Below are 25423 nucleotides of genomic sequence, written 5' to 3'. Positions count from 1 at the left end.
CGTTATGTGCAGTATTATAGGGGTCTCTAATATCACTGCGACGAAACAAGCTGCAGCAGCAGAGCAGGTCCTGAGATAGACAACAGAAAGGTGCAAGACAGCAACAGTTGTGTCTAGGAGGCTCCCTATGTGTAATCTCAGTTTGAGACACACTCGGGGACAATAAGCATTTGTCGTCGGTTTCATGCTTCTTTTAACAAACAGCCTCAATATGGGGGGGGGGGGGGGGTAGGTTACCACACCAGAATAGACTCGGACTCGGCAACGGATATCGAAGAGAAGGAAAACTTATTTGGTGGAATCGTAAAAGTGTCGGGGAGAAGAGAGCAGGTTGAACAGGGAAAAGGGGAGTCTGTGTGTGTGTGTGTGTATGTTCAAACACTAGGCTGTAAACACCCTATCCAGTTGTCGAAGGGCTCGCATGTCTTCGCCAAACCCAATCTTCTCGCTGGGGATGTCCTTTGGCCCGTCACCTGCCATGCCGGGAGCTGGAACTCCCTGGTGATAGCCTGGTATACGGGCACCGTCATTGAGTGGCGGACCGTTCATCAGAGCGTTTATGCTGGGTACAGCAGTGGCCGATGAAGCGGGCGGAACATCAAGAGGGTGGGCATGAGCGTGGCCATGCACTTGAACGTGGCTGTGACCATTTTGCTGTGGACTTGACTGCTGGGGAGATCCATTGATATGTGACAGGCCAGGAGATTTTATGGGTGTATGGTGCAGCGAGCTCATTGCTTCTCTTGGTGAGTGTGAACCGGTAGATGATACACTATGTCGTGGGTCTGGTTTACCGCCGGCCTGATAGACTGGCTCTCCGGGTCCCATATGGCCAGCCTGGGGGTGACTTGGTGATCTTGCAGTGGCGTAGTAAGGATACCCGCGAGGACTAGCACTATGGCTGTTGCTGGCATGAGCAACGGGGCCAGGCGGAGCATCAGCCGGATGAGGCCGGTCGTACTGTGGCGGGTAGACTGGCTGAGAGGGCGGCATATGGGGGTGCTGGGGGTGCTGGGGGTGAGCGTATTGATACTGCGGAGGGCCGCTGGCGCCTGAGAGTGGCGGAAGATAGCTTCCTGGGGGATATCCAGGTTGTGCAGGATGCGGTTGTCCATTCATCGGCGGTGGGTGTGCCACCGGCCAGTTATAAGTATTGGGAGAGTACCCATGCGGGTGAGCTGCCGCCGGACGAGCATAGTGCTGTACAGGAGGCGGTACTGAGAAAGCAGTGCCGGCCATAGGCCCTCTAGTGACCACCGGGAGGTTCTGCTGGTCGTTGACGCTGGATTCTGGATATAGGCCCTTTTGCGGCTGTATATGCCGTAACGACGGGTCGGTCGAAGGCTGGTTGAGGCCAGGAACGGTTGGATGAGACCGGGCATAGTAGCTGATCAAGTGAAGATGCTGTCCGGTCGAGGTTGTTATGCTGAACGACTGTTTCATGAGTCCGTCTGGCTTGTACCGGTAGCCGTCAGGGCCCTCTTCACCACCCTCGCCACCGTCTTCATCGCTGCCTCTAGTGCTGTCTGGCGTCTTCCCGGCCCTCGAAGCCTGAGCAGCATGGCTGCCTCCGCGCTTCCCTTCCATCTCTCTGTATGTCAAGAAACTGCCTGATACCCTGCTGGCGCTCCATGACTTGCCGTCTGTCCATCGCCGCATGCCAGCTTCCCGCTCGTCCCAGACGAACACGGAGCCCGACTTTATCGACTGCCTCTCTTTTTCTGATAGTCTCCTCTGGACTCTGGGCAGCAAGCCGATTCGACATGCTTCGAACAGGATGATCGCGTCCGCAGGCGTGCGAACATGGCCGTGATATGTCTCCATCGGCGCCTGTGCTGTGTGTCTCAGGCGCAAGCGCGTAGAGAAAAGAAACCGTTCGACTGCTCGACCAAGGGGATCTCGCGAGTATGGATTGATATCTAGACAACGTCGTTCTCGTATGTCTCTCCCTCTCTCTCCTTTTTTTTTATTTTCTTTTTTTTTGTTTCCCTTTTATTTTCTCTTCTTCATGTAAGATCTACCGGCGGTTTTTGTGATTAGCGATGACGTTCTCTCTCATTCAAGGGTTTTTCAAGCGCCGACTCTCAAATATCCCGGGGTGGAGAAACAGCAACGGGGAGAAAAAAGACAAATATTTATTTGATAGCGCACCGCCGCAGAGAATGACCAGAATCTGCAGATTACACTCTGTTTATTACTGCTAGCGAGGTGAAAACCGCAGTAAAAAGAAGATAATACCCGGAAAAAGGGAGGGAAAAAAAAAAGAAGAGATTTGGGAGGGGCAGCAAGCGAGGAGCAACGTTAGATATAAGAGCAGCCAGCACGAAAACGACGACAACAAAGAGTAGAAGGTGGTAAGTAAAAGGGGAGCATCGACGGTTAGAGCAACTTCTGAGACAAAGATTCTAGTTCTTACAAGCCGTGGACAAGCAAATATCGCAGCTGGTGCGGCCGGCGGCAACAGCACAGCTAAGATCGAGAACACGCCGAACTAGATCTGAGGCCACGCAAACAAGGCGAAAAGAAGACAACAACAAAACAGGAGCTATGGCAAACTATAAAGGCCAGCTTACCTATGGCTTTGGTCTTTGACACCCCTTCGATCGCCGTCTACCTGTCTGTGAAGGCGCTTAAGCTGGAAGTGAGGTGTTGACTCGATCCACGGGGCTGTAGACGAAGAATGCAAAAGGTTGAGAGAGGAAGAGAGGGAGCTAAGAATAAAACTGGGTAGCCTAGGAGTATATGTAAGTGAGAAAAAGCATCAGCCCTGAGGAGGCTTCTGGCTCCGGTGGATTTCTTGCGGTTCTTTAATTTTGTTTAAATTTTTATAGACTTTGCAAATAAAACAAGGAGCCGGCAAGAAGCAAAGAAGAGGCAGCAAAAAGAAAAAGCACTTTGCAGAAGAAGAACGAAGGAAGATTGGATGGCAGACATGCCACGTGAGATGCAAAGGGGAAGCCAGAGCAGAACAAGACGAGTGGACGGTGGACCCGTACGCAGGCTTGTACCGCCAGGGGAGGGGGGAGGAGAAGACTGAGCATCCATCGAGTCTATCAGGAGCTGACGGAGGAGGAGGGCATGCTTGTGTCTTTTAATATAGCAGCCCAGGACGAAGTTTGTTACTCCGTATACTCCGGACTTACATTATATTACTACTTACTCTCCAAGGCTGAAGGCTGACGAACTGACAGAGAAAAAGGATGGCAAGAGAGCAGCATCTCGTTTCTGCCAGATCCACTGCCCAGCGCGGGTTTCGTATTACAATTATGAGAGAACAGCAGCAGATCGATCCTCTCCGCTGCCATTGCCGCCACAGAGAGTCATTCTTTTATTATTATTATTATTTCTTCCCCAGCATCGTTGCACGAACCAAGAAGCAGTCACTTGCCGAGTTACACTGCTGATGGGCGAGGGGGGAAGGGATAATGGAGGAAGGGAGCTTTTTCTCTTATCTCTTTTTCAAGGCGAGGTACGCCGACCTGGCACACTGGGACATGGCATGCTACAAAAGCGTTTTATAGGACGCAGGCCAAGCAAGTGGATAGTTAACTAAACTGAAATGATCTGAAAAAAAAAAAAAAAAATAAAAATAAAAAGAAAGGAAAAAAAATAGGGGAGGGGTTGGGGGGGAGCGCATGGCATGGCACGGCGCTGGCTGTGGCGACGGGCGACTTCTCACTCTGTCCCTCCTGACAAGATATTCCAACACCAAGAGCTTGGGAACGTTTTGACGGAGAGGTATATATATATATATATATATATAGTAAAGAAAAATAAAAACAGGTTAAGCTTGGATTGCTAAGCACTGGTCGGTAGCCAAAACTGTTAGTTTGGCGAGGCCAGGCCGCTCCCTCCTGCTGCTTCGTCCCGAAAGGATGCAAAAGCCACGTTGTGCTTTTTGAGAACGCAAGGCAAAAAAGAAAGCAAAAGAAAGCAAAGCTTGGCCGAAAGTTTGTGGCGTCTTGCTCGCAACCCCCCTCTGCCCTCGTTCTCGTCATGCGGCTAAGCGGAATGGCTGATAAGTGCTATCTCAGCTCTGTATCAGATGGAGGGTCTGGCAGAGTGTTGGGTTAACTAAGACCTAAGCTCCAAAAGGCACGCCCGAGCAGCAGCAGCAGAATCAGGGAAGCGAACGATCGATTGTTTGACTGCCCGTCGATCCATGGCCCAGCGGCCTCATCGTCCTGCTCCTCGCGCATCTCCCTGCGCCGCCGCGGCAGCACCATCCCGCAGCACTCGCACTGCACTGCTGCTCTGCTGCTCTGATGCTCTGATACTCTCAACAGCCGCCTCCTGTCTTGCTTTCTTGACTTGCTGTCCTGCTGCTTTTTTTTATGTAAAAAGCCCAAGCAGCAACTCTAATACGCCCCTTGCCGCAAACTTTAACCCTTTTCGTACCGCAAAAAAAGAAGCAAAAAGCCAAAAACCTTAAAAACCTAAAGTGGACTTGGCATTACGCTTATTACTAATGGTGTTACACTGTGATCCTTGTTTATCGTCTGTGTTATTAATAATATGTTGTGTTTTTGTTTTGTAATTTTTGTTTTATTTTTTTTTTTCCTCGGTGTTGCTGCCCATCGCGGAGGGTTGTGTTATATGGTAAGCGAAAGGCGGGGGACGGGGGAAAGGGAGTGAATCGGTCGGATGGGCCAGGGTGGACGCTGGACGCTGGGTGTGGTGTTGGTCACTCGCGGTGAGGGCGAAGCATTGCCGTCTCAGCGTGGAACGGTGGGTTTGCCTGTGATCGTTTGCCGGATGGCTCGGCCCAAACGTCATAATTTTTCTGCTCCTGACGTGGGGCGTGTTCGAAAGGGAAACGGTAAAATCGGAATATCGAGAGCAAGATCGCCGGCATAGTACCTTGGCTGGGCAGCCTGTTGGTTGGGAAAGAGTACCACCGTGGGGCCCAGAAAGGCCCATACAGCCTGTCCTCTCGTTCGCTGTCCACTCGCGAACTCTTCCAGGACAATTTTAAAGAATTTAAGAATACTAAGCATGTCCACGGACCACAGCCAAGTCTCTTAGTGCTTTTCTTTTCCGCTCTGAGGCGTGGACGGTACTCTGCTTCGTGCCGCTTCTGTACCCTTATGTCTCCTTGACATGCGGATCAATGCATGAGCCACGATGTTATTTTCCGCTGTCTGTTGCGGCCATCACGTTTTGCAAAAAGGAGACATCACCCCCTTGGCAGTAGTGGGAGAGGGAGGGGGGAGGGAAAGGGGGGGAAAAGCAAGGGGAACAGCTAAGAGGGATACAACTCCTCCGTCGATGGGCCGCGGAAATCTAGGCGAAGTTGGCCTGTTGAGCCAGCTACCCTTGGCGTCATAGTACCGTACATACTCCGTACGAATACCGCCATTAATACCTTTGACGCTGCCAAGTTTATAAGCGAATTCGCGGGTCCATTGGCGGAACCTTAATTATGCTTAGGAAGGTTAAATTCTATCGTCTTCTTCGCGTTTGTGGGGTTGGCTCCGCTGCACGCCAAAAGGAGCAAAGATGCCTACATATCATCAGATTCGGATGCTGGACTCTCTTTATTATGGCCTACAAGGGGAAATATATGACTCGCAAGGGGAAAGGGGAGATCTTCGCTTTTTTGCTGAATTGTGAATGGGACGTTGCTCAGCTAACGCATGGGTTAATCGCCGACACTCTTCGTTTTCGCGCTCGGGTGCCAACTTATCATACGGAAAAGAACCTGTTGGGTCTGGCGATAAAGGTCCTCCTCCCCCCTGAGTCAGCATCTGGCTTTATTTTGTTCAAATGATTCATAACCGCCCTATCGCCATGCTGCGAACAGGCGAAAAAATAAAATAGATTACGAGAAGAGCGTGGGGAAAACCCAGCCACATGAACCCGGAATCCTTTGGGAATGGCCCCCCGTTCTTACATCCTCCAGAAATACATGTATACACACCGTCGTATACTCATGTAATTCCGTCCTTTTGCCTTGAGAATGCAACGACCTGTGACGTCCAGAGAGCCAAGCCTGCCAAGCGGAAATATCACACTTGCTTTTCTCCCTGTGGGGGGTTTTGTGGCGTTACGGATAGCTAGTTGATTGTTGTGCAGCTATTTTCTGACACAAGACGACAACTCGATTCTTATTTTACATGGAATATTAATATTAGCTAGACGAGCAAGCGAGAAAGACAAACGTTAGCCGAGGCGTTGGTTATGCTTCGTACCGCGCCTCAAAGGGGGAGGAGAAGAGCGTGCGGAGAGAGACTTTTTTTTTTAAGGGGTTTGGGATAAATAGCTCGTTCGCAACACACCATTCCAACCCAGACTATTTAGCATCCAACTAGTGAGCTGGATGTACTCTGAACTCTGGAAACCGGGCTGGTAGGCGGACAGGTGGCTGGCTAAACCCCGACACAGGGACACACTGCTTTGATTGTTCGGGGCTCAGGAGCTGATGTGGTGCTGAATTTTCTGTGCTCAGCTTTGTTCTTCTTCACTGTTTTAACAACCGCAAACCGAGGTTGAGCAGCAGCATGATATCCTCGATGGTTGGTTCTATAACAAGCTTTATGTAGCCAAAAGCCTTGGCCGGAGTAACTCAACCTGCTCCCCATTTCCGGTCGGACTGCACGCCTGTTGGCTGTCGGGGAAGCGCTTCCGTTGGGTCCCTCGTGGGCTTTGAGATATCCAACATCTCCGTCAAAGAGTGAGGAATTAAGGAGTTGATTGCCGTCATCGGCGGAGCAACCTTTCTGCTGGATCCTCGGTGAAGTGCCGGGGGGGGAGGGGGGGATAGGGAAGGCCCCAGGGATAAGGCATGATGGCCGAATGTAGACCAATTATTATTAACTACCTCATCTGTTTGTGATGATGAGTGATACGTGCGACGAACCATGATCAGCGGTGGAAATTAATAGAGACATTACCCGCGTCCTTCATCCATATGCCCGTTGCGTCTGGCAATAACAAGGCGATCGAACTCCGTAGGGCAAAATAGTTTGGACAGGATGGCTGGCACATCCAGCGCTCATTTAATCTGAGGCCCTGGCCTGATAATGCGCTCATACCCTAACTGGTTTCCATGTGCGGGATGAAAGGAGCTAAGTTCGATAGTATGAGGGGATTGTTATGTCGGACGCCGGCAGAGCAGAGGGTCACTTTATGTTTCTGTGCAGATATCATGCAGGGGTGGACAGAGAGTAGTAAGTATAAGATAGGTATTTCCACACGCTCGGTGGATGAAACGGAAGCGAATGTGGTCATGATCAAAAGAATTATTGCTCGTAGGAACTCAGGCAGGGGCTAATTGGCCGCCACTACAATGCTCTGTTGAGGGCCAAATGCCCAAATATATATAAACAAGTGCCATCTCGGCTGCACGAAAGCGCAGAAAATGTATCATCGTTGCGAAAAAAAGGGTCTACGTACGACGGTGTTCTGGCGTGACAGAATTATCAATATCAGAATCGAATTAATTGATAATATTAATCAACACGCAAGAAAAATGAAAAATGAAAAATGAAAAAAAAAAAAAAAAAAAGAAAAAGAAAAAAAGGAAGAAGGAAGAGGCACATGCGCCGAATTACTAGCGGTTATTTTTGTTGGCGTTTATTGGCAGAGGTGTGGAGAAAACTGGGCCCGGTTAAGGTTATCATTAGGGTTTTTAGTTATGCATAATTTCGAGCGGGCTCCACCGCAAGCCAAGAAAAAGTAAATATACACTGCAATATATAGAAAGGAAGACGCCAACGAAAGCAGTGAGCCTGGCGTTGGAGATGAAGGGTGAACGTTCATAAAGGCTTCCCAGGTATATAGAGCAAAAATTCTTCGACCCAAAGTGACATGCGCGTCATTCTGCACTCTTGTATCGCACATTATATGAGCTTATCCGGTGCAGCTCACCTTTCTTTCCCTGTGTTGTGCTTGAATTAGAAGTGGACAAGAAAAACTGTTGGGTACCGGATGTTTTCTCCGATCACCCCAAGCAAGTTTTTTCTTCTTCTTTTCTTGTACATCCACCTTGGCAGCAACAACTTTAAAAACGTGTAATTTTCGCATAAACTATGTAAGATAGAGAGATGTATACAAAACGAGCATAAGGAAAGAATGCTTTTCCGCATCCGCATCACAACACGGGGTTCGAATCTTTGCTTGGTACGTACCATTCTGTACGTTTGGGTTTCAGTAATTGTAATCGCAGGGTTAATCGCCAAATAAGCATGCTACATACTACGTAATGGCTTGCGCATCCGTTCATCCCTTTACCATTATTATATGTATGGGTCCATCTACTTCCTAATAAAAGGGCACTAAATACCATGGATGAAGAATACGTGAGTAAATAGATGAAATGGCTTTTCCAGATCACGGGTATGTTGGGCCACCGATACTCCGTCCACGAACATCGCCGAAAAGGCTTAAAAATACCCATCTACTAAAAGGAACCATGACAATGGCTTGTTTTTGTTCCTCGTATTCGGACATTTTTATCGAGTGATAAAACCTCACAGAGGCAGGATGATGCGCTCCAGACCCCACTTCCCTAAGCCCAGGGAAAGCCACATTTATCGATGAATTGACAACAAAATCCAGAGTACAACAGCAAGAAAGAGAAGAGCGGTAGCACGACTAAAACTGTTCCTCTATTTTGTCCTCGCCCGATTATCAACCACCCAAGGGTTGGATTAGGTGCTGAACGGATCGGCGTCGGGATTCGTTGAGATCGGCTGAGTCGGCTCAAACAGGCCGGCAGCTTGCCGCATCTGAGCACAGGCAGACAGGGCTCAGGCATGTTCTCGAATACGCCACTTTGTTCACACTCCTTGCAGGCAATGGTCGATGCCTGTCCGGGCGGGTGAATCACATCGACGCCCAGGTGTACGATTTTCGGTATCTACCCAAATCCCGACGCTCGTGTGGGAATTCGTTTCCCTTTCTTAGAGACGTTAGCGCAAAATACTTCCTGGCCTCCAAGGACCTGGTCCGTCTGGTCGGGTCGCAGAAGCTGAGCCAAGAGCCCGTTTGAACTAATGTGACCTTCCAGAAATGCCATCACAACAAACGCCCCTCCCTTTTTTTCAATGGTTTCATGCAGGGTGGCGTCGTTTTCGCTAATTAGCGGAATGAAGAGCCGCGAATAGGGCCAGACATCCAGAGTACGGATACAGATTCACTGTTGATTAATGTAAGAGTTCTTCTTCCCTCTCTGTGTTCGCGATGCACTGGGTTTCTAACATATTAATACGAGGGAGGAGAAGCGTACGTGATTACCATCTTGTATGAACGAAAATGGCGAGTATCGTTTCGGCGGACGGAAGCTTAAAAAGGGGCGGGCCGTGATATGCCACCCAACTGTCAAGCCCCCAGACAACGAACGGATCCTGTCGTTGGTTGAGCCAATTTTTTTTTTTTTTTTTTTTTTTTTTACACTTGCTGAGCAGACCCAGGCTGCTGCGACCTCGTCAAGGCACCGTTGGAATGGTCGACCGCATCATACCCGCTGAGCTTGATTGTCATCCCGCTGCTGTGCGAGTAAAAAGGTCGAAATGAAAAAAGGTACAAAGATATTTCACCTTGAACCTTACGTCGCATATTTGCAAGAAGCAAGCATGTCCGTCGGCGATAATCTCGCATATGCATTGGGGAAAGTGGCATTTCTTTCTTGGGACGGCAGCCTTGAAGTAACAGGTAACATCTAAGTTGGGTTTAGTGATTGCGGGATGGGCTGTTGACCTTATCACTCGCATGACTTGAATGCGAAGAGATTCTAATAATAAATATGTATTAGTTATCCCACGCAAACGGAGACGCCGTACGATGAAGCGCTTTACTTGCTTTTCTTCTCCCTTGACTAGCCACGATGCTGAGTCGGGCCATACCATTGAACCAGCATCCTTGCCTTCCAATGCAGCAGGAAGAGATCGGAATACGAGGTGATTTCTGATTCTTAACCTCTTTCTGAGCTCTTTGCGGGGTAACTTTCCCTTCTTAGTCTCCAACCCTTGCCATGGTGATGGGTCGCTTGTTTTGTTTCGAGCTCTGAAGGATGGGGAAGGTTGGCAGGCAGGATGGAAAGTGAGAAAGTGCTGGGCTTAGCATTCCCATCCACCCATCCTCTGAACGCCAAACCCGAGTTCTCCAGACCTCCGGCTTCTGCAGGATAATTCTCACCCAGAGTTGCATGTGGACGGCATGCGAGGGGAAAAAAAAAAAAAAAAAAAAAACCCAAGCGGACGGGTTGGCCCTCGTTCCTTTTGAAAGGAGTAAGAAGGCTTCCTTTGCGGTCCGACTAGGAATGATGTCGTGGCGTGAAGGGTTGGTCAAATCATCGATCAATCAATCACCTTCAGATGGGAAGGGAGGATATATGGACTACCAGTCAATGATGATTGATCAAGCAAAAATAGACGGCCAACTTTGACACAGATAAGGGCAAAGCGATCATCCCCCCAGTTTCACTTTCGCCCTATCCCATAAGCGCCAAGAGCTCCAAGGTCTTGTCGTTTTCTTATATCTTCCTTTGAGCAGATGAGGAGGGATATATTATTTATCTCCGGTTTTGGGTCACAGAGATGCCATTTGCCTGTTCCCATTCCGTTACGCAACCACACACCGAACGCTATCACCTGTTGAGGCATGTGGATATATCCTTAAGACTTAAATTCAACAGAACCTGTCATATGGATCACACTGAAGACAAGAAAAGAGGTGAGAACCCAATATGCTTTGACGTGCCTTACCCCAGAAAAAAGGGCTGGAAATGATATGTAAATCACTTGCCTGCGGTGTTCATTCACCATGGATTCGGAGATATCCATGGAAACAAACATCAGGCGGAAACGAACCTGATGGATATTGCGGGTCAACCAAAAACAAAAAACAATTGTTGAATCTATTTGTACAACCCGTCCCTTCTTCTATATATATCGTACAAGTATGCCGGTGGAGACTACCAAGACACGCAGTCGTTTAGCAATCCGCCCTTCCAAAATGCCTGGGGAAGGGGACAAGGTCTCTGAGACTGGATACGCCAGCCAAATACCCGACGAAGCGATCAAAGCCTAGTCCAAATCCGCCATGTGGTACGGTCCCCCACCTTCGCAGGTCTGCGTACCACTGGATCGAGCCTAATTCCTCATTAGCGAGGAGATGAGGGTAGGGAGCCTTGGCGTCAACGGCAGCAGAGGGTTCAGGCGTTGAATCTTTCAGTTTCAGCAAGCCGTGCTCGCGCATATTTTGGATGAGCGGTGAAAGTCTATGTTCACGGAGCGACCCGCCAACTACCTCACATATCTCCGGGAGAAGGAGGTCAAAGCATGCAACCGTCTCCCCGTTTTCGTTAGACGAGCCGCTTGAAGGTAACATATAGAATGGTTTGACAGCCTTAGGGTAGTCAGTAACAAAAATAGGCAAACCTTTGCCAATTGTATCAACAAGGAATTTTTCATGCTCAAGCTGCAGCCCCCCCGACCAGGATGGAGAGAATTCAAATGCGACTCGACCTGTATGGACAGCCTCATCAAGGTGTTTAATCGCATGTGCGAATGTAATACGTGGCCACCGGGGACCCTCCATTAAAGCCCTCCATCTCTTTTCTAGATCCGCAATGCTGGTATCCTTTGTCAGGTCATCGGCAACTTTAAAACTGAAAAGCTCTCGCGCCACCGGGGAGTTATAAACTCTTTGAGTCGTATTGCGTAGAAGCGTTTCCACGAAGGCAGTGAGCGGCTCGAGGGAATCCATATAGCTCATTTCTACTTCGAGCATGTAGAATTCACTCAAGTGGCGGGGTGTGTCGCTCTTCTCTGCTCGGAAGGTGGGAGACAGAGTCCAAACATTACCCAATTCTGCCGCGTAAGCTTCAAGATGTAATTGTGATGAAACGGTAAGATATTTAGGCGATTTGAAAAACTCAATCGCCTTACCTTCCTCAGTCACGAAATCTCGAGGTTTTATACTAAAAACTTCCCCTGCTCCTTCACAATCAGAGGAGGTAATTAATGGTGGCTGAACTTGGACAAAATTGAGATGACGGTGGGAGCGGAATTCCTCTGTCACTTGGTATATGAACTCAGATCTCAATCGGGAGAGAAGGGCATTGAATGGGGTACGTAGGCGTAAATGTGGTAACTGGCGAAGGAAATCTGGCGTGTGAAATTTCTTTTGGATCGGGTATGTCTGGGTTGAAGGTGACGCTTGTTAGCAAAATGACATAATAAGGCAAACAGACGAAAATCATATATAGAATATAAACAAAACACAAATATATGCAGGAGGGGGGAAAGGAATTTACCGCAGGATCCGCCTCTCCCACAATGTCAACTTTTGTTGCTTGAAGCTCATGGGATTGCTGTTTGCCCGGAGGACTTGGTTGCCATATCCCTGTAACCTCAACTGCAGCACCCTGAGTTAAGCTACGCAACGTCAATTACTCTCCGCGACAACTGATTGATTTCTCAGCCCTAGCAAGTGGTTCTAAACGGGCAATATGTTGTATTCTGAGGCTCGGGACGTACTTTGTTGCTTGTTCTGGGGTCAAGACTGCTTGGATTGGTTGGAGGGACGAACCGTCCGAGATATGCGCAAATGCAAAGCGTTTTTGCTTCCTGAGAAACCTGACATGGCCCTGCACACGTAGTTCCTTGTGATCGAGGGAGCTTGGCCCTGTAGCTGATTTTGATTGTTCAAATATCTGCGCACATCGAAGTGTGATCGGGTTGGTTTGAAGGTCACTAAATCGTGTTGGTGTGGTTGAGAGGCACCTTCGGTATAGAACAGTCGAACGTTTCCCAACTGAGCTCGCCCAGAGGGGTCCCATCCTTCCAGAAAATGGGCCCATCGGGTCTCAGTCTCCTGTTGATGAGCTTGACGGCCCCGGAGCTCAACAAATGCTGAAAGATGACAAAAGAGCCGCGATGGCTTGGCAGAGACAAGTCACGTGTGAAAACTTAAAAGCAGCCGCAACTAAAAAGGAGAACGAGCCCGAATGAGAACAAAGATGACTACCGCATATGACTACTACATAGAAGGCAATGAAAGTCCCTTACTATATGGTACCTGTAAAAAGTGGAAGGGAGTGAAAGACATTAAAAATGTGAAAAAGACAAAAAGAGAATGGGCCCGAGCCGCGATTCGAACGCGGGACCTCTCGCATATAAGTACTTAGGGTTAAGGCCCTAAGCGAGAATCATAGCCAACTAGACCACCCGGGCGAGTTCGTTACAGGGAGGAAATGGGATGCTTACTACACCCTTAGAAGAGTTTTGCGGCTAAATAACCCCCGCTGTATACTATACGGGAAGCTCTGAGATATCGCCACTACGAGTCTCATTGTTCGGTAAAAATAGTCTCAATGGTGGTCAGTATTAATATTTCATTCTAGAAAGGAACTATAAAGGTAAAATGCGATAAGATAGCATGCCTCTCCGTGCACCAGAAACATCTAGAAGTGACAAACATGAAACAGCTTATAAGAACATGATAACAAATAACTAATGGATATCCAAATGGAATTCAAATGTAAGAAAACTAATTCGAGGCTGCGTATGGAAACGGAGTATAGCATGGCAATGATTCTCTTGGTAGCAAAGCATGGTCGTGTTCTTACCATAACGCCTGCCTTCATTTCTCGTAGGTTGACTGACTACTAGGCCACAAACTGAATCCTATCATGGCCGCCAGGTCAAACCGCAATATTGAGGGTTATCCAGACTGGCTGAGCAACAGATCCTCGCTGCTCGGTCCAACCGACGGCTGTAAGGCTCTGAGAGACACGACGCTTCATATTATCATCACCGCCACGGCGACCTCCGATCCAAAATTCTGAACCTTTGAGCCATGTCCCATCGCCAATCTCAAGACACTCTATGATCCCACGGCTCGCGACATCGCGGCCATCCGGTGTCTTTGTCGGACAGAGCTGATCTATGAGTTCTGAGATTGACATCGAAGAAGGAACACGATAGGAGCGCCATTGGAAAGTGCCACCAGGATTGTCCCAGGGGGCAGTGAATGCCTCGATAATATGTAATGTAGTATGCTTCTTCGGGAAAATATAGCCCTGCCCAGTTGGAAGGACCATAGCCCGTTCGCTATCTGGAGGATATGCACCGCTAGGTAAGCGACGGCCTTGAGCTGGAGCCGCAGCAGGTGGGCTTGCCGGAGATGGGGCCTGAGTAGCGGTCGGGCTTGGGTTGGGAGCCCTAGGTGGAGATGAATCTGGCGCCATCGGCGCTGGAGCGGGAGGTGGAACGTTGGTCGTAAAGGTTTGGTGTAATATTACCTGATCTGTTAGCCCATACTAGACAATGTAGATAGCTAATAGGAAAGTACTAACCTGTGGTGCAGGGGCATCTGCAGCCGGAGCTGGGGCTGGGGCCGAGGCGGGCGGCGGACCTGGGGGAGGGTTCTGTATAAAGGGGTATGCCATGAAGTGCGGTATATGAAACGCTTGGAGAAAGGCGAAATCTTGGGGAGGCATTCCTCCAAGGGGTGGGCCATCAGGGCTGATGTATCTCAATTCTGCCATGGTACCTAATGAGTAAATCTGTTTGCGTTTTGAGAAGCACTTGGAACGTTTGCTGGGCTGTATAGTTGAGCACCTGGAGCAAATGTACCCTGGAAAAAGTGTGGTTTAAACAACTAGAAACCGAAGTTGGCGAAAAAAGGAAGTATGTGCAAAGAAAGAACAAAAAAAGAGGCATTTTTAGGAGCGAGGGAATCGATATCTGGATTTATAGATCCCTTCCTTAACGTTCTATCGACAATCGACTTCACCTATTTCTTACAAGGCGGCCATGGAGATTACCTGTGAATAAATCATGAGACGACAGGGCAAATCAAACATGTCACTACAAAGTTGTCCCATGGGGAGTGTGACAAACTCCACCAGACCAGGACGGGGCTGCCAGAAGCAAAGGGGAATAATAGCTGGAGGGAATCTTGATTTTCATGGCAGTGAAGGCCATGTAGTTGAAGGGATGGGTATGTGTCGTAGTCACTGCGACCAGAGTAACCAGAACCCAAGGGACCTAACTTTGGAGAAACATGACTCCTGGCTTCACGGGTATAACCGGTCATTGCTATTTGACCCAAAGGTGACTCAAAACTGTTTGATTGTTTGGGCAGGGGGTTCAGCCACTATGTCCAGAGACAACGGCGAGGCTCTCATATATCTTCTGCTTCACAGCAAGGAATGTTCCGGCATTCTGTTTCAAAGCCGTCGAATAGTTCGGTGATGGCCGAGCAGCGCCTTCAACTTCTATCCTGCCTGCACCGGCCTTTCTCACAGCAACAAAGCCATCGACAAGAAGTGTGCCTTCGCCTCTGAACTCCGCTGAATGGCCAGAGGACTGCATAAGCTTACGAAGATCAGAGAGACGGAGGTCGCCAACATGCAACGGCTTTGTGACCGACCTTGTTGCAGCAACAAGGCTAGCAGGTAGGATATCAAGGACTGGTATTTTTTCGTTTTTGATAAGAGACTGGTTGGCTTGACTCTCCACGGGGCCAGTCGCCTTCCACGCCTCCCCTTTGCCCTTGTTTTTAGACTGCTCCAGCACTTCTTCTTGCAACAATATAGCTTGCGAGGACTGCAGATTCCCCACAAGAGCCACGACACCTAGATTGCTGACGTTCTGCCATTTCAAACGCCGCACCAACGGGCGACTTAGCCTGACCATCCAAGCGTTCGTGTCAACGCTGGCATCAACAGTGTCTCCTCTGGAGGGAGTAAATACATCAACAGCAAGCTTTGTCGTTGATGTAGTACCAGCTCCTCGATTCGCGGCCAACAAGTTCCTGCATTCCGCGGCAAGTGACATAGTCTCGTCCTTTGTACCTCCTATCAGGATCAAGTTGCGGGGCTGGATAAGGGGTATTAGCATTTCCAAGCTCCGTTTATCATGCAAACCGGCGAAATCCACAAATGCCAGTCGTGCATTTAATGAGATGGAAGAGTGTACTATGGTGGCTTTCGATGGCCCTTCAATAAGGGTCTGGCTTTCGGTATCTTCCTCTGACGCCTCGGCATTCTCAACATCGCTGCTCACCAGACCGTTAGGTGGGGATGGCCCATCGTTGGGTATGTAGACATTATCTGAAGGCTGTGATGTCTGACGTCTTTTGTTGGGGCCATTAGTAGCACCAGCGCCAGTCTTGTCCCAGCGACGCTTTTGGCCAGGGGTTGCTGGGGCATTTCCAGACGATGGTGCGCGCTGGTCCTGCATCTGAGCTTCCTCTCTCTCTTCCGCTCTTAGGTATTCTTCTGGTCGGATGAATTCTCCATATTGATCGCCTCTCTTCTTCGTTGCCACATAAGGAAACATCCTTTCTCGACCTTTCTTCCCACGGACATCATAGTCATGCACTCCCCTTTTACGTAAGAGAATATTCACGCCCAGGTCCGCGTCACTGAGGCCCATCTTGCGTTTGTTAGAGTGAGGCAGGGAGACAGAAAAGTTAAGCACTTTCCCCTGTTGCTCAGATTCAGAATCCTCGGACTCGGAAGAGCTGGATGCGTCGTCCATGGCATCAGCTGCGTTGTTTAGGGTAGTATTACCTCTTACTTGAGCAGTGTTTTGTAGCTGATTCTGAGTTGCCAAATATTGCTGGTAAATGAGTAGTTCGTCTGAATCTAGAGAAGTTCTCTGCACATCCATGAGGGTAAATTCCTTTCCTCCGCTGTGAACCTGTTCAAGCAATTCTCCGCTCGTGGATTTTTCAAGAGCAACTCCGTCTTTCCTTTCTTCATAGAGTTTCCAAATCTTGAAGCCCAGAATATTCTCGTATGCATTATTTGGATCCCGGTGTTCTTCTGCGAGGTAATTTAGTGGTTCGGTCATGATTATCAAATTCTCGTTTCCTTCAGCAATATGCTTGAGGACGTGTTTAGAAAGGCCCCATTCTAGCGAGGTATCTGGCGAAAGGATAACCTTTGAACCTTTAGACTCGAGAATGCCATCCAACTTGGCCTTGTGCTCCACAAGATTCAGGTGTTTGAAGGTAAATGGGCCGAGGCTTTTCTGACCGGTGGCCGATTTCTGGCTCTGCGCGCCTTTTGACGGTTGGTTGGACGCTCCGCCGGCAGCTTTGCCAGTAGTGGCTTCGACGCCGTCGTTGCCTTCAAATTCACGAACAATGTTCTCGTCCATCCATTCAAGCATACTTCGTGCCAGTCTCATAGTACCATGTGCCTTCTTACCAGCTAGATATAAAGGCGTGTTCTTGAGAGGGTCGTTTAAATCCTCAGAATCAGCTGCCTCTCGCCAGGCATGTTCCAGAACATATGCAATCTCCAGAATTCTCGCGCTGCTATCAGTGGGCAAAAGCACAGTACCTCCCTTGGCAGCACAGCTCCGAATCATGTCTAGAAGCAGCCCATCTCGCTTCTTCCTTCCACCGGGGAGAGCAAACTTATCTCCTCCGCTCGCGCTACAGATAAGTGCAGTAGGTTTTCGTAGTTGTTCAATGACCTCCGTCCCGCTTCCAATGGAGCTCCCAAACCATGCTGCTCCGGCAATGACATTTTCTCTTGCTTGACTCCAGTCGACAGCATAAACGATAGATTCCATGCCATGCTGGATGTGCCATATTGTCCCACCAACAGTGTGGCCAGCATTGTAAGCAGTAATTGTAAGACCGTTCAAAGGTGGAGAAAATGGTGATGGTAATGGTTGAAGAGGTTGTGAGTATTTTAGTGGGTGTATGAGGGAGAAGTAACGGGCGATATCTTCGTTAGTCGGGGGTGGTAGAAGTATGCGCCCTGACCCGGTAATCTCGTATCCTGATGGACCCTGAGAAGAAGAAGTGGCTGATTGTATTGTCAGACCAGAACTTGGGTCAGATGCTGTGACAGATGTGCTAGGTAAGAAAGTCGCAGCTAACGGGGCCGAGGCGTAGAGGTTCTGAAGGTAGGTCCTGCCAAATGCTATAACCGGTATAGTAGCATAAATAGGTATCTGTGTGAAGAGAGGATATGTCCGGCAACAGTGCACAAAAGCCCCGAGGTGAGATGGAGTCGCATGGGTTAGGAGAATAAGGGAAAGTGTAGGAATATGCCTAGGAACCAGCAATGTCAGCTTTTCAACGAACACTACATCCAAGGGTAGCGGTATAAGGACAGACAAACCTCTCCAACTCTTTAAGTACGGATGTATCAAACGACTCATCCCATCCGACATCAACTAGTATCTTGACACCGCCGTCGAGTTCGAGAATGGACTGTGAAGCCTTGGAGCCCGAGGATTGCGCCCCAAGCAAGGGGGTAAAGGTGAACATTTCGAGGCGTCGGATGTTATAAGGAGGGCAGGGAACTGTCTAACTTATACGACCAAGATACAAATAAGCTGCTAGAAACTGATGGAAGCTGGTATCCCGTCCGTCAGGAGCTCCGAACTGGCGTCGCGTGGTTGAGATGCTTAGAGCAAGGCGACGGTTAAGGTAACGAGTAGAAAAGAATTCTTCTCAGCATGCTGAAGGGTGAGCGTAGAGCTCTAGGTTTGACCGTATATCCCGTAAATCGGATCAATGCCCTTTGACCTGTCTGGTAAAGAGGTCGATGGTCTCTTGATTGAGTGATTGATGTATGTAGTCTTGCTGTCGTTCACCTCTTGGTTTTGATAATACAAAGAAAAAAAGCTTTGAAAGTCTAACCTGCCTTGTTTGCCTTGTTTGCACCCACCTTCCTTGTTTACCTTTTTTTGTCTTCTTCACCACCACCCTTCACTACGGGAGATATTTAAGCAAGTACATTCTTTCATGATAGTATGATATATGCTAGCTAATTCTACAGGGTATCCAGTGCTCAATAATCATATCCAAAAAGAACAGGCAAAACGCTGATGCTATGCAAACTCCTGCAATTAGGGAAGAAACTAAAACTTCAGACTCATAGACTCGTTCGTTATTTCGGCTGGTGAGGGACGTCGATCCGATCTCAGAACGACCGACTTCATCTGGCTCGTCTTTACTATCGTGACCCAGTCCCTTGCCACCTTGGACTGGCTGAGAATTTCAATGCACGTCTCGATCTCCTCCCTTGATGCAGGCGTCCGCATCGAGTCTTCAATCCTCTGGATGATCAGATCCATTGTGTATGACTTTCGAAGTGCCGTAGAGTAACTCGTTGCATCGTCAATCTTGCAATTCAACGGTGACAGTAGAAGAAGGACATTGATGACTTCTGAGATACGGCCAAGGGCAGTCTGCTTCAGTATAACATCTTTTGAAGGCGGAGGAGGGAGCTTCGACTGGCGCAGTGCTTTCATTTTCATACGCTCCAGAAGCCCATTTCGCCGGCTGTTAGTTGAAGTCGACTCTTTCAGTGGTGCTGGCTGTTTCTTATACGGTTCACGGGTCAACAGCGGCTTGGATTTGCGGGAGCCAAACAGTTCTTCAATGGTTTTTTGGCCTCTAGCAGCCTTAGCAGATCCTTTGGATAGGTGGATTGGTGCTAGTGGAATGGTCCGGAAAAGATCTCGACTCGGCTTCTCATAATTATCTCCCTTGTCATCGCAATAGCTTTCCAGGTTTGCCAAAAATTCCGCTTTAAGTGCTTTGTCATTCAACGGTGAAGTCCCGCTTGATTTGCTCGAAAGTGCACCCTCTTTTCTCTCCACAAATGTGTTTGTCCCATAACTGGTGAGTATGAGCCCGCTCTGAGGCTGTGAGGATGACCGACAAAGCCCCTGAATATGAAGCACCCGCTGGATGTCCTGCAGCGCCACCTTTCTTTTATTCCAGATCCTTTCCGTGCTGCTAAGTAGATCACGAATATTTGCAGGCGCCATGGATCCATTGTGGGCGAAATGAAGGGATAACGCGCTTAGAAAAGCCGAATTGAGATCAACAAGGTCAAGGAACTCGGAAGGCCGTCCGGAGTGGGAGGAGTCTGTGGGGCTTAACGGTACGGAAGCCCGCTCAGTAGAAGCGTCGGTGAAATATTCGACTTGGGGCTGAGCAGAGGGTTCATCCTTCTCCGTTGTTGACTCGACCTTGCTTCGCTTTGCGGATGTCTTTTCGTCGGAAGGGCTGATCTGCTGTACCAACTCGCTGTCTCCCTGACCTGGTTCTTCAATTTTCCGCTTCAGAGAAAGGGTCTCCTTCGAGGAAGCCGTTCGTGTCCCGGCCTTGCCTACTCGCGAGAAGGCTGTGATCCCGGGCTGTTTTGTAGGCAGGCGGGCTGTGGAAGCGCGAGTCGTCGTCGCCCTGCGAGTCTTCACGGCCATCTTGCTGCCGTCGACCTCGATTTCCTCGTTCGTGGTAACTTATGTAAAATGTATTCGTATAGTTATGGATGTCTGGTGGTATGGAGTCCTATCCATAAAGCTGATAAATGTGCGGTGAAGAGCTGAGCAAGACAAAAAGAGAAGCGTCTTTTTTTCTCGTCGCGAAATCAATTACAGAAACGCGTCAAAAGCGCGTCTGTGTTTGGATTACATAATGCTGCCTTTAACACACCGGCTTCCGGGTGAACATGGATGAACCCGGAAGAACACGGAAGAACAGCCGCGCGGTTTTCAATCCATCCACTATCGACGACACTTTGTAGCGCACGACTTGATAATAATGAAGAAAGCTGCGAGAGGTTTGTGAGAGCATGCCCTGCGATCATCATACCTTCTTGTAAGCTACTGGGGAAAGAATTCATGGAGAAATTTAAGTAAGATTTTGCATGGGGATATTTAAGCTAGTGATCAATTATCATCAGGTACTATGCACAGCAATTGGATATAAAAGGGTCAGTATATCATGATAATAAAGGCCAGAACAAGCCTCAATGGTATATCAAACAGCCCATTTTAAGACATGTCATGGTTTTTCGCTCCGTCGTCTTGGATGGGTGACTTTGGCTACTTCTTGCTACCACCCAGCCACGATGAAAGGCCGCTCTTAGCCTCAGCAGCCTTCTCCTCAACGGACTTGTCGAACTCCTCTAGTTTGCTAGTGATGCCTTTTGCAGTCTCATGTGAGGCCTTGTCAATCTTGTTCATGCCCTGTTTCGCCCGTTCGACGGCTCCTTCGTCAATCTTCCTTGCTGTGCCTCGTACGCTGTCGTACTAATACCCGTGTCAATATCAAGTAGCCATAGGGCGGATATCAACGCAAAATGCTGACAACGCCACCGAGAATGAAGGCTATCATATACTTACGGCATCATCTAGCTTAGCACCAGCCTGTGCAGCAGTCCTCTCGGCGCCTGTACTGGCCGTTGGCTTGTTGCCGTGGAGCGCTCGGGAAGCATCGCCTATTTAGTTGCAAACCAATAATTAGCCTCGATGCTCACAGAGATACTCAAGGTCAAGACGATGTCTTGAAAGCGGAGGAATATCATAAGCGGTGATTCATAAAGAGGCAACCGTCTTACTCTCGAACTTCCGGGTAGCTCTCTTCGGGTCGCCTCCGGCAGAGTATAGATAGTAGCCACCGGCACCTAGGGCAGCCAAACCGAGCCATAGGGGCATACGGGACTTGGGAACATTTGGCGGTCGGTCCATGACTGTTTACTATCTGATGTAAAAGGGAATGGTTTTGGTATTTGATCGAGGCTTGTATTAGATTCGTTTTCGAGATTCTACCGCCCGACACAGGCTTCTTCCTGTACCCTTTATATACTTCCCCTGGCAAAAGAGGGGTCCAATGGCCCAGGATCTGGCTATCTCTTCTGCCTACCAAGCTGGCACTTCCAAGTCTACTTTCGAGCTTCCCCCAGCAAAGAAGCTGCTATGACGTAGCACTTTTCGCCTGAAGTCTGATTCACGTGACTGGATTTCTTGCATGGGATGTAGCCACAAGAACCAGGTTTATCACAAAGCTACGGGAGATATTATCTAGACGGGATGTCATTGACCTCGCTGGATGCTATGCTCCATTCAAGGTGTTGGTATGGTGTACTGAGTACATTCGGCTAGCAGATCCAATTGAAAAGGGACGGCTCCGCCCCTGACGCTGGCAGAATGAGGAGAAGGAGTAAAAAGGGGCTGCATTAGCATATTATGTATCTTATGTTGTAGCAGCAAGGATCAAGCCTTATTGTAGCTGATAGGCAAGGTTTAATATTATAACAATTGTAAAAATGGAGAATGAGACGGCAGCGGAGCATCCTAGTTGTAATATCGTGGTTCGTCGAACACATGATATCTGTGGCCGCGAACTCCCTCTCCTCGGAACATAGCAGGGAACCTCATGCCGACTGGTACTTGATCTTCTGAGATGCGTTCTCCCTTGCCTTCTGGTTGGCCGACAGCAAATTTACCAACCTGTGACATCATTAGTTAGCATGAGCTATGTAAGTTCAGAAATTGTTGATCATTCCATACCTGTAGCTCCGTGTCGGTGATGGTTCCTCTGCTGACACGAGCATATCCGATCTTGCGGATGTTCTTGTATAGGATATATTCACACCAACGGTCCCAGTCGGTCGGATCAATGTCCTTCATTCCGCTTTGTTCGCTTACATATGTGTTGTAGTTACCTTCAAGCGGCTTGGTGACAAGATAACTGAGCAGTATCATGGGGCGGTTCGAGGAGCCCATGAGCTTCGACAGATATTCCGACTGCAACCTGCGGTCCTCGGGGTCTTCCTCCTGTCCGGAATGGAAGACGACAACATCGACCTGTTCGCCGTACATATCGAGGGTAGCGTGGATAGCAGGTGCGAGTTCACCAACGGGCGATGGAAGGAGATGATGAGTGGAGTTGAGGATAGGGAACTTCGAGAGCAGAGCACATCCCCAGGTATGCTTGTTGGGGCCGGGGCCGTAGTCGACGTACATACCGAGATCTTCAGCGAGGAATTGAGTGGTATCTCGGTTGCCCATGATAATTCTTTGGAGGTCGGACTCGAGCAGCCCCACGACGTCGAGCTCTAGCTCCTTAATTGCGTCACGCATACGTCTCTCTGACGACCACATGTCGTTATCCAAAGAGAAGTGCACCGTCCAAATACCAGCAGTCATAACCTTCTCGTCTTTGTGGTAGGGGGTATAGTCGTTGGTGGGGAATCGCATGAATCCAACGGCGAATGAGAAGATCTGAAGAGCACCGAGGACATAGAAATAGTAGGTGCGTTGCTTGCGAGCGTTTACAACTGGCTTTCTATATTTGGCTGAAGAGGTGGTCTGGGAGACAGAGGACGAAAACACGCCGGCGCCTATCAGGAGCATCATCGATGTCATGACCCAGTCGGTACGTTCACGTACGAGCGGTCCACCAGGAACGAAGGCGTAGGCAACAATCCAGACATGGAAGAGGACCATGAAGTTGTAGACAAAGAAACCAAGCCCAAAGACGGTCGCAGGTGAATGTTTTACACCAGAGCTGATGAGGATGGGAGCAACAGCCATGACATAGACTGCAAGCATGAGGCCGCCGTAGAATCCCAGCCAATGGCTGTTGCCGGTTAAGAGAGCGGCACCAACTGATCCAAGACCAAAGGCAGTCCAGCTTCCAGCCAGACGGGGGTAAGTCACTCCTAGGTAAACTCCGGCAGCCATAGCAAGCAGGGTAAGTGATCCATGCGGTACAGCAATCGGACCGCGGACGGGGAATCCTTCCCATACCCAAAGGATCATGGTGCTGGAGTCAGAAAGAAGAGAGTGCATAGCAAAGATAAGTCCACCAAAGCCGAGAGCAGAAAGAATCGAAGAGCCCTTGCGACCATTAGAAGGAGTCATGTAGTCTCCTGATACATAGTTCCTGCGAGATGGTCGAAGCATGGCGATTAAAGCTAGTACGAGGACAGTCTTGTTCCATCCACCGTTCTTTTCATTAACGATGGGCCAAGCCGGATTGTTGGTATGGCAGGCGTATTTCATCAAGCTCGAAGCAAGCAGGCCAACGGTCCATGCAGTCACTCTGGTTTCAAGGCGACCAGGCTGGCTTCGTTCTCCGTAGAAGATGGCAGCCCAAGTCAAGCATCCCATTGCAACGGAGAAACCGACCAAGAAGAGTCGGTATGATGGGTATTGAACCTGGTAGGCAAGCAGACCAGAAAGAGACAACAGATGAAGAAGCTTGACGTTGCGCACAGCAAAGGAGCGGAATCCTGGCATGGCTAGAAGGAGAGGCGAGATGCTAACCATGACAAAGGCTTCGTAGCCAGATATACCCATGTTCCATAGGGGGAAGTCTAGATAGGGCGTCAGTTTAAATTCGAAAATGATGGGGATTACCAACTTACACCAGACGACAACTCCAAGGGAGGTCAAGGTAGACCAGAAGACGAACTACATTGACGTCAGATATGGTATGGAAGACGAATTTACAGAGCTGCTTACTCCATTGTAGATATCGGCAGCGGCATCAAAGATCTCAATAAGGAAGAAGCGCTCGCCCAGAGGAACACCATGTCTAATAAGATATTAGCATCTTGACTAGAGGATAGAAAAGGGCCAAAAAAAAGGTAAAAAGGATGGATCATACTCTTTTTCGATAGCAGCGTCGGATTTACTCGTTCTGTAGTAAATTGTTCATGACCTTAGAAAAAACAAGAACACACATATCCAAATAGCCGTAAACATGGGCGTGGGACATAACATATAGTACAACTAAACAGTCTACTTTGGAAGCCGCCTGACGTACCCTCTGCTAATCCCTTTTATGTCTTTCACTGTAATCTCGAAACCTTCAAAATCAAGAGCAGTAACTGCATCAAAAGCAACGTCGAATAGAATCAGGGCCCATTCGAAAAAGGCGTAAGTTGTATATGCTAGAAGTAGTTAGCAACGTGTCATGAAAATATCTCATTAGTATAAATGTAGAGCTCACCTCCGGGGATTTTGTGCACTTTATGCTGGATAAAGAAGTAGACCAGAGGTACAAGAGTAGCAAAGAACAGGCCAGCAAACATCCTTCGGTACTTGAGAGCCCGAGGATTTGGAGGGCTTAGGGCAAGACAGCCGAGCGTCCAGGGCAGTGTAGCCACTAAGTACGCAATCATGAAGATATCATGCCATCCGTGGTCATCCGTCGAAGTCACATAAGTCCATCCGCCGCAGGTCAATGTCCTGAAGATGCCTACGCCCAGCACAGCCTTGGGCAGTACCGAGTTCGGCCTCGCGGTGAGTATGTACCAGAGAAATACGAGCGCGAATCGAGGGCCGGAAGTGATAGCGATGAAAATCTGGAAGACCGAACGTTCCGGGTACCGGTCACCTATTGTTGCTGAGACGGATGGGAACCATTCATCGGGGTATCCGTAGTGTTCGTTCTGGACTATTTTGTGGTAGTGAAGCCAGATGCCGACGACAAGAGCGCCCAGGAACGCGGTGTATCCGACAACAGTGTGTGACCATGATATCCATTTCCCGTTAAACTATAGTAGCCGTTTAGTTAGGACCTGATACTGAGGCAATGAAGATCTGCCGAGGGTACAGCTGGGGGTGAAACGAACAGAAAAGACCGTGTCCCCATCCTTGAACTTGGGGGCCATGGTCAAGGTGGTTTAGAGAGCTATGAG

The 25423-nt window shown here is 49.0% G+C and overlaps 9 protein-coding genes and 1 non-coding gene across 10 annotated transcripts; all 10 read right to left on the bottom strand.

Moving 5' to 3' along the window:
* Positions 1-232: 232 nt before the first annotated feature.
* Positions 233-1871, bottom strand: TERG_00949 (uncharacterized protein). Its single transcript, XM_003238915.2, has one exon. It carries the CDS (start codon positions 1822-1824, stop codon positions 382-384), a length of 1443 nt encoding a protein of 480 aa, XP_003238963.1. The 5' UTR covers positions 1825-1871; the 3' UTR covers positions 233-381.
* Positions 1872-7607: 5736 nt separating this feature from the next.
* TERG_11655 (uncharacterized protein) lies at positions 7608-8689 on the bottom strand. The gene has a single exon (XM_047750736.1). The coding sequence runs from the start codon at positions 8396-8398 to the stop codon at positions 8093-8095; it is 306 nt and encodes a 101-aa protein (XP_047605274.1). The 5' UTR covers positions 8399-8689; the 3' UTR covers positions 7608-8092.
* A 1479-nt stretch (positions 8690-10168) lies between these two features.
* Positions 10169-12816, bottom strand: TERG_00946 (uncharacterized protein). Its single transcript, XM_047747679.1, has one exon. The coding sequence runs from the start codon at positions 11731-11733 to the stop codon at positions 10936-10938; it is 798 nt and encodes a 265-aa protein (XP_047603642.1). The 5' UTR covers positions 11734-12816; the 3' UTR covers positions 10169-10935.
* Positions 12817-13083: 267 nt separating this feature from the next.
* On the bottom strand, positions 13084-13178 carry TERG_10510. The gene has a single exon. It is a non-coding gene; the product is annotated as a tRNA-Pro (tRNA).
* TERG_00945 (uncharacterized protein) lies at positions 13155-14494 on the bottom strand (the record flags this gene model as incomplete). Its single annotated transcript, XM_003238911.2, has 2 exons — positions 13155-14248; positions 14303-14494. The coding sequence occupies 2 exons, from the start codon at positions 14492-14494 to the stop codon at positions 13649-13651; spliced, it is 792 nt and encodes a 263-aa protein (XP_003238959.1). The 3' UTR covers positions 13155-13648.
* Positions 14495-15098: 604 nt separating this feature from the next.
* On the bottom strand, positions 15099-18146 carry TERG_00944 (uncharacterized protein; the record flags this gene model as incomplete). The annotated part of the gene is made up of 1 exon (XM_047747678.1): positions 15099-18146. The coding sequence occupies one exon, from the start codon at positions 18144-18146 to the stop codon at positions 15099-15101; it is 3048 nt and encodes a 1015-aa protein (XP_047603641.1).
* A 693-nt stretch (positions 18147-18839) lies between these two features.
* TERG_00943 (uncharacterized protein) lies at positions 18840-20192 on the bottom strand (the record flags this gene model as incomplete). The annotated part of the gene is made up of 1 exon (XM_003238909.1): positions 18840-20192. The coding sequence occupies one exon, from the start codon at positions 20190-20192 to the stop codon at positions 18840-18842; it is 1353 nt and encodes a 450-aa protein (XP_003238957.1).
* Positions 20193-20816: 624 nt separating this feature from the next.
* TERG_00942 (uncharacterized protein) lies at positions 20817-21461 on the bottom strand (the record flags this gene model as incomplete). Its single annotated transcript, XM_003238908.1, has 3 exons — positions 20817-21023; positions 21117-21211; positions 21332-21461. 3 exons carry the CDS (start codon positions 21459-21461, stop codon positions 20817-20819), a joined length of 432 nt encoding a protein of 143 aa, XP_003238956.1.
* Positions 21462-22067: 606 nt separating this feature from the next.
* On the bottom strand, positions 22068-24077 carry TERG_11654 (uncharacterized protein; the record flags this gene model as incomplete). Its single annotated transcript, XM_003238907.2, has 2 exons — positions 22068-22223; positions 22284-24077. 2 exons carry the CDS (start codon positions 24075-24077, stop codon positions 22068-22070), a joined length of 1950 nt encoding a protein of 649 aa, XP_003238955.2.
* Positions 24078-24521: 444 nt separating this feature from the next.
* On the bottom strand, positions 24522-24904 carry TERG_11653 (uncharacterized protein; the record flags this gene model as incomplete). The annotated part of the gene is made up of 2 exons (XM_047750735.1): positions 24522-24673; positions 24733-24904. The coding sequence occupies 2 exons, from the start codon at positions 24902-24904 to the stop codon at positions 24522-24524; spliced, it is 324 nt and encodes a 107-aa protein (XP_047605273.1).
* Positions 24905-25423: the final 519 nt, after the last annotated feature.

Source organism: Trichophyton rubrum (genome assembly GCF_000151425.1).
Source record: "Trichophyton rubrum CBS 118892 genomic scaffold supercont2.1, whole genome shotgun sequence".
Classification (NCBI taxonomy): Eukaryota; Fungi; Ascomycota; class Eurotiomycetes; order Onygenales; family Arthrodermataceae; genus Trichophyton; species Trichophyton rubrum.
Note: the sequence above shows the minus strand (reverse complement) of the source record. Positions and strands in the feature narration are given on the sequence as shown.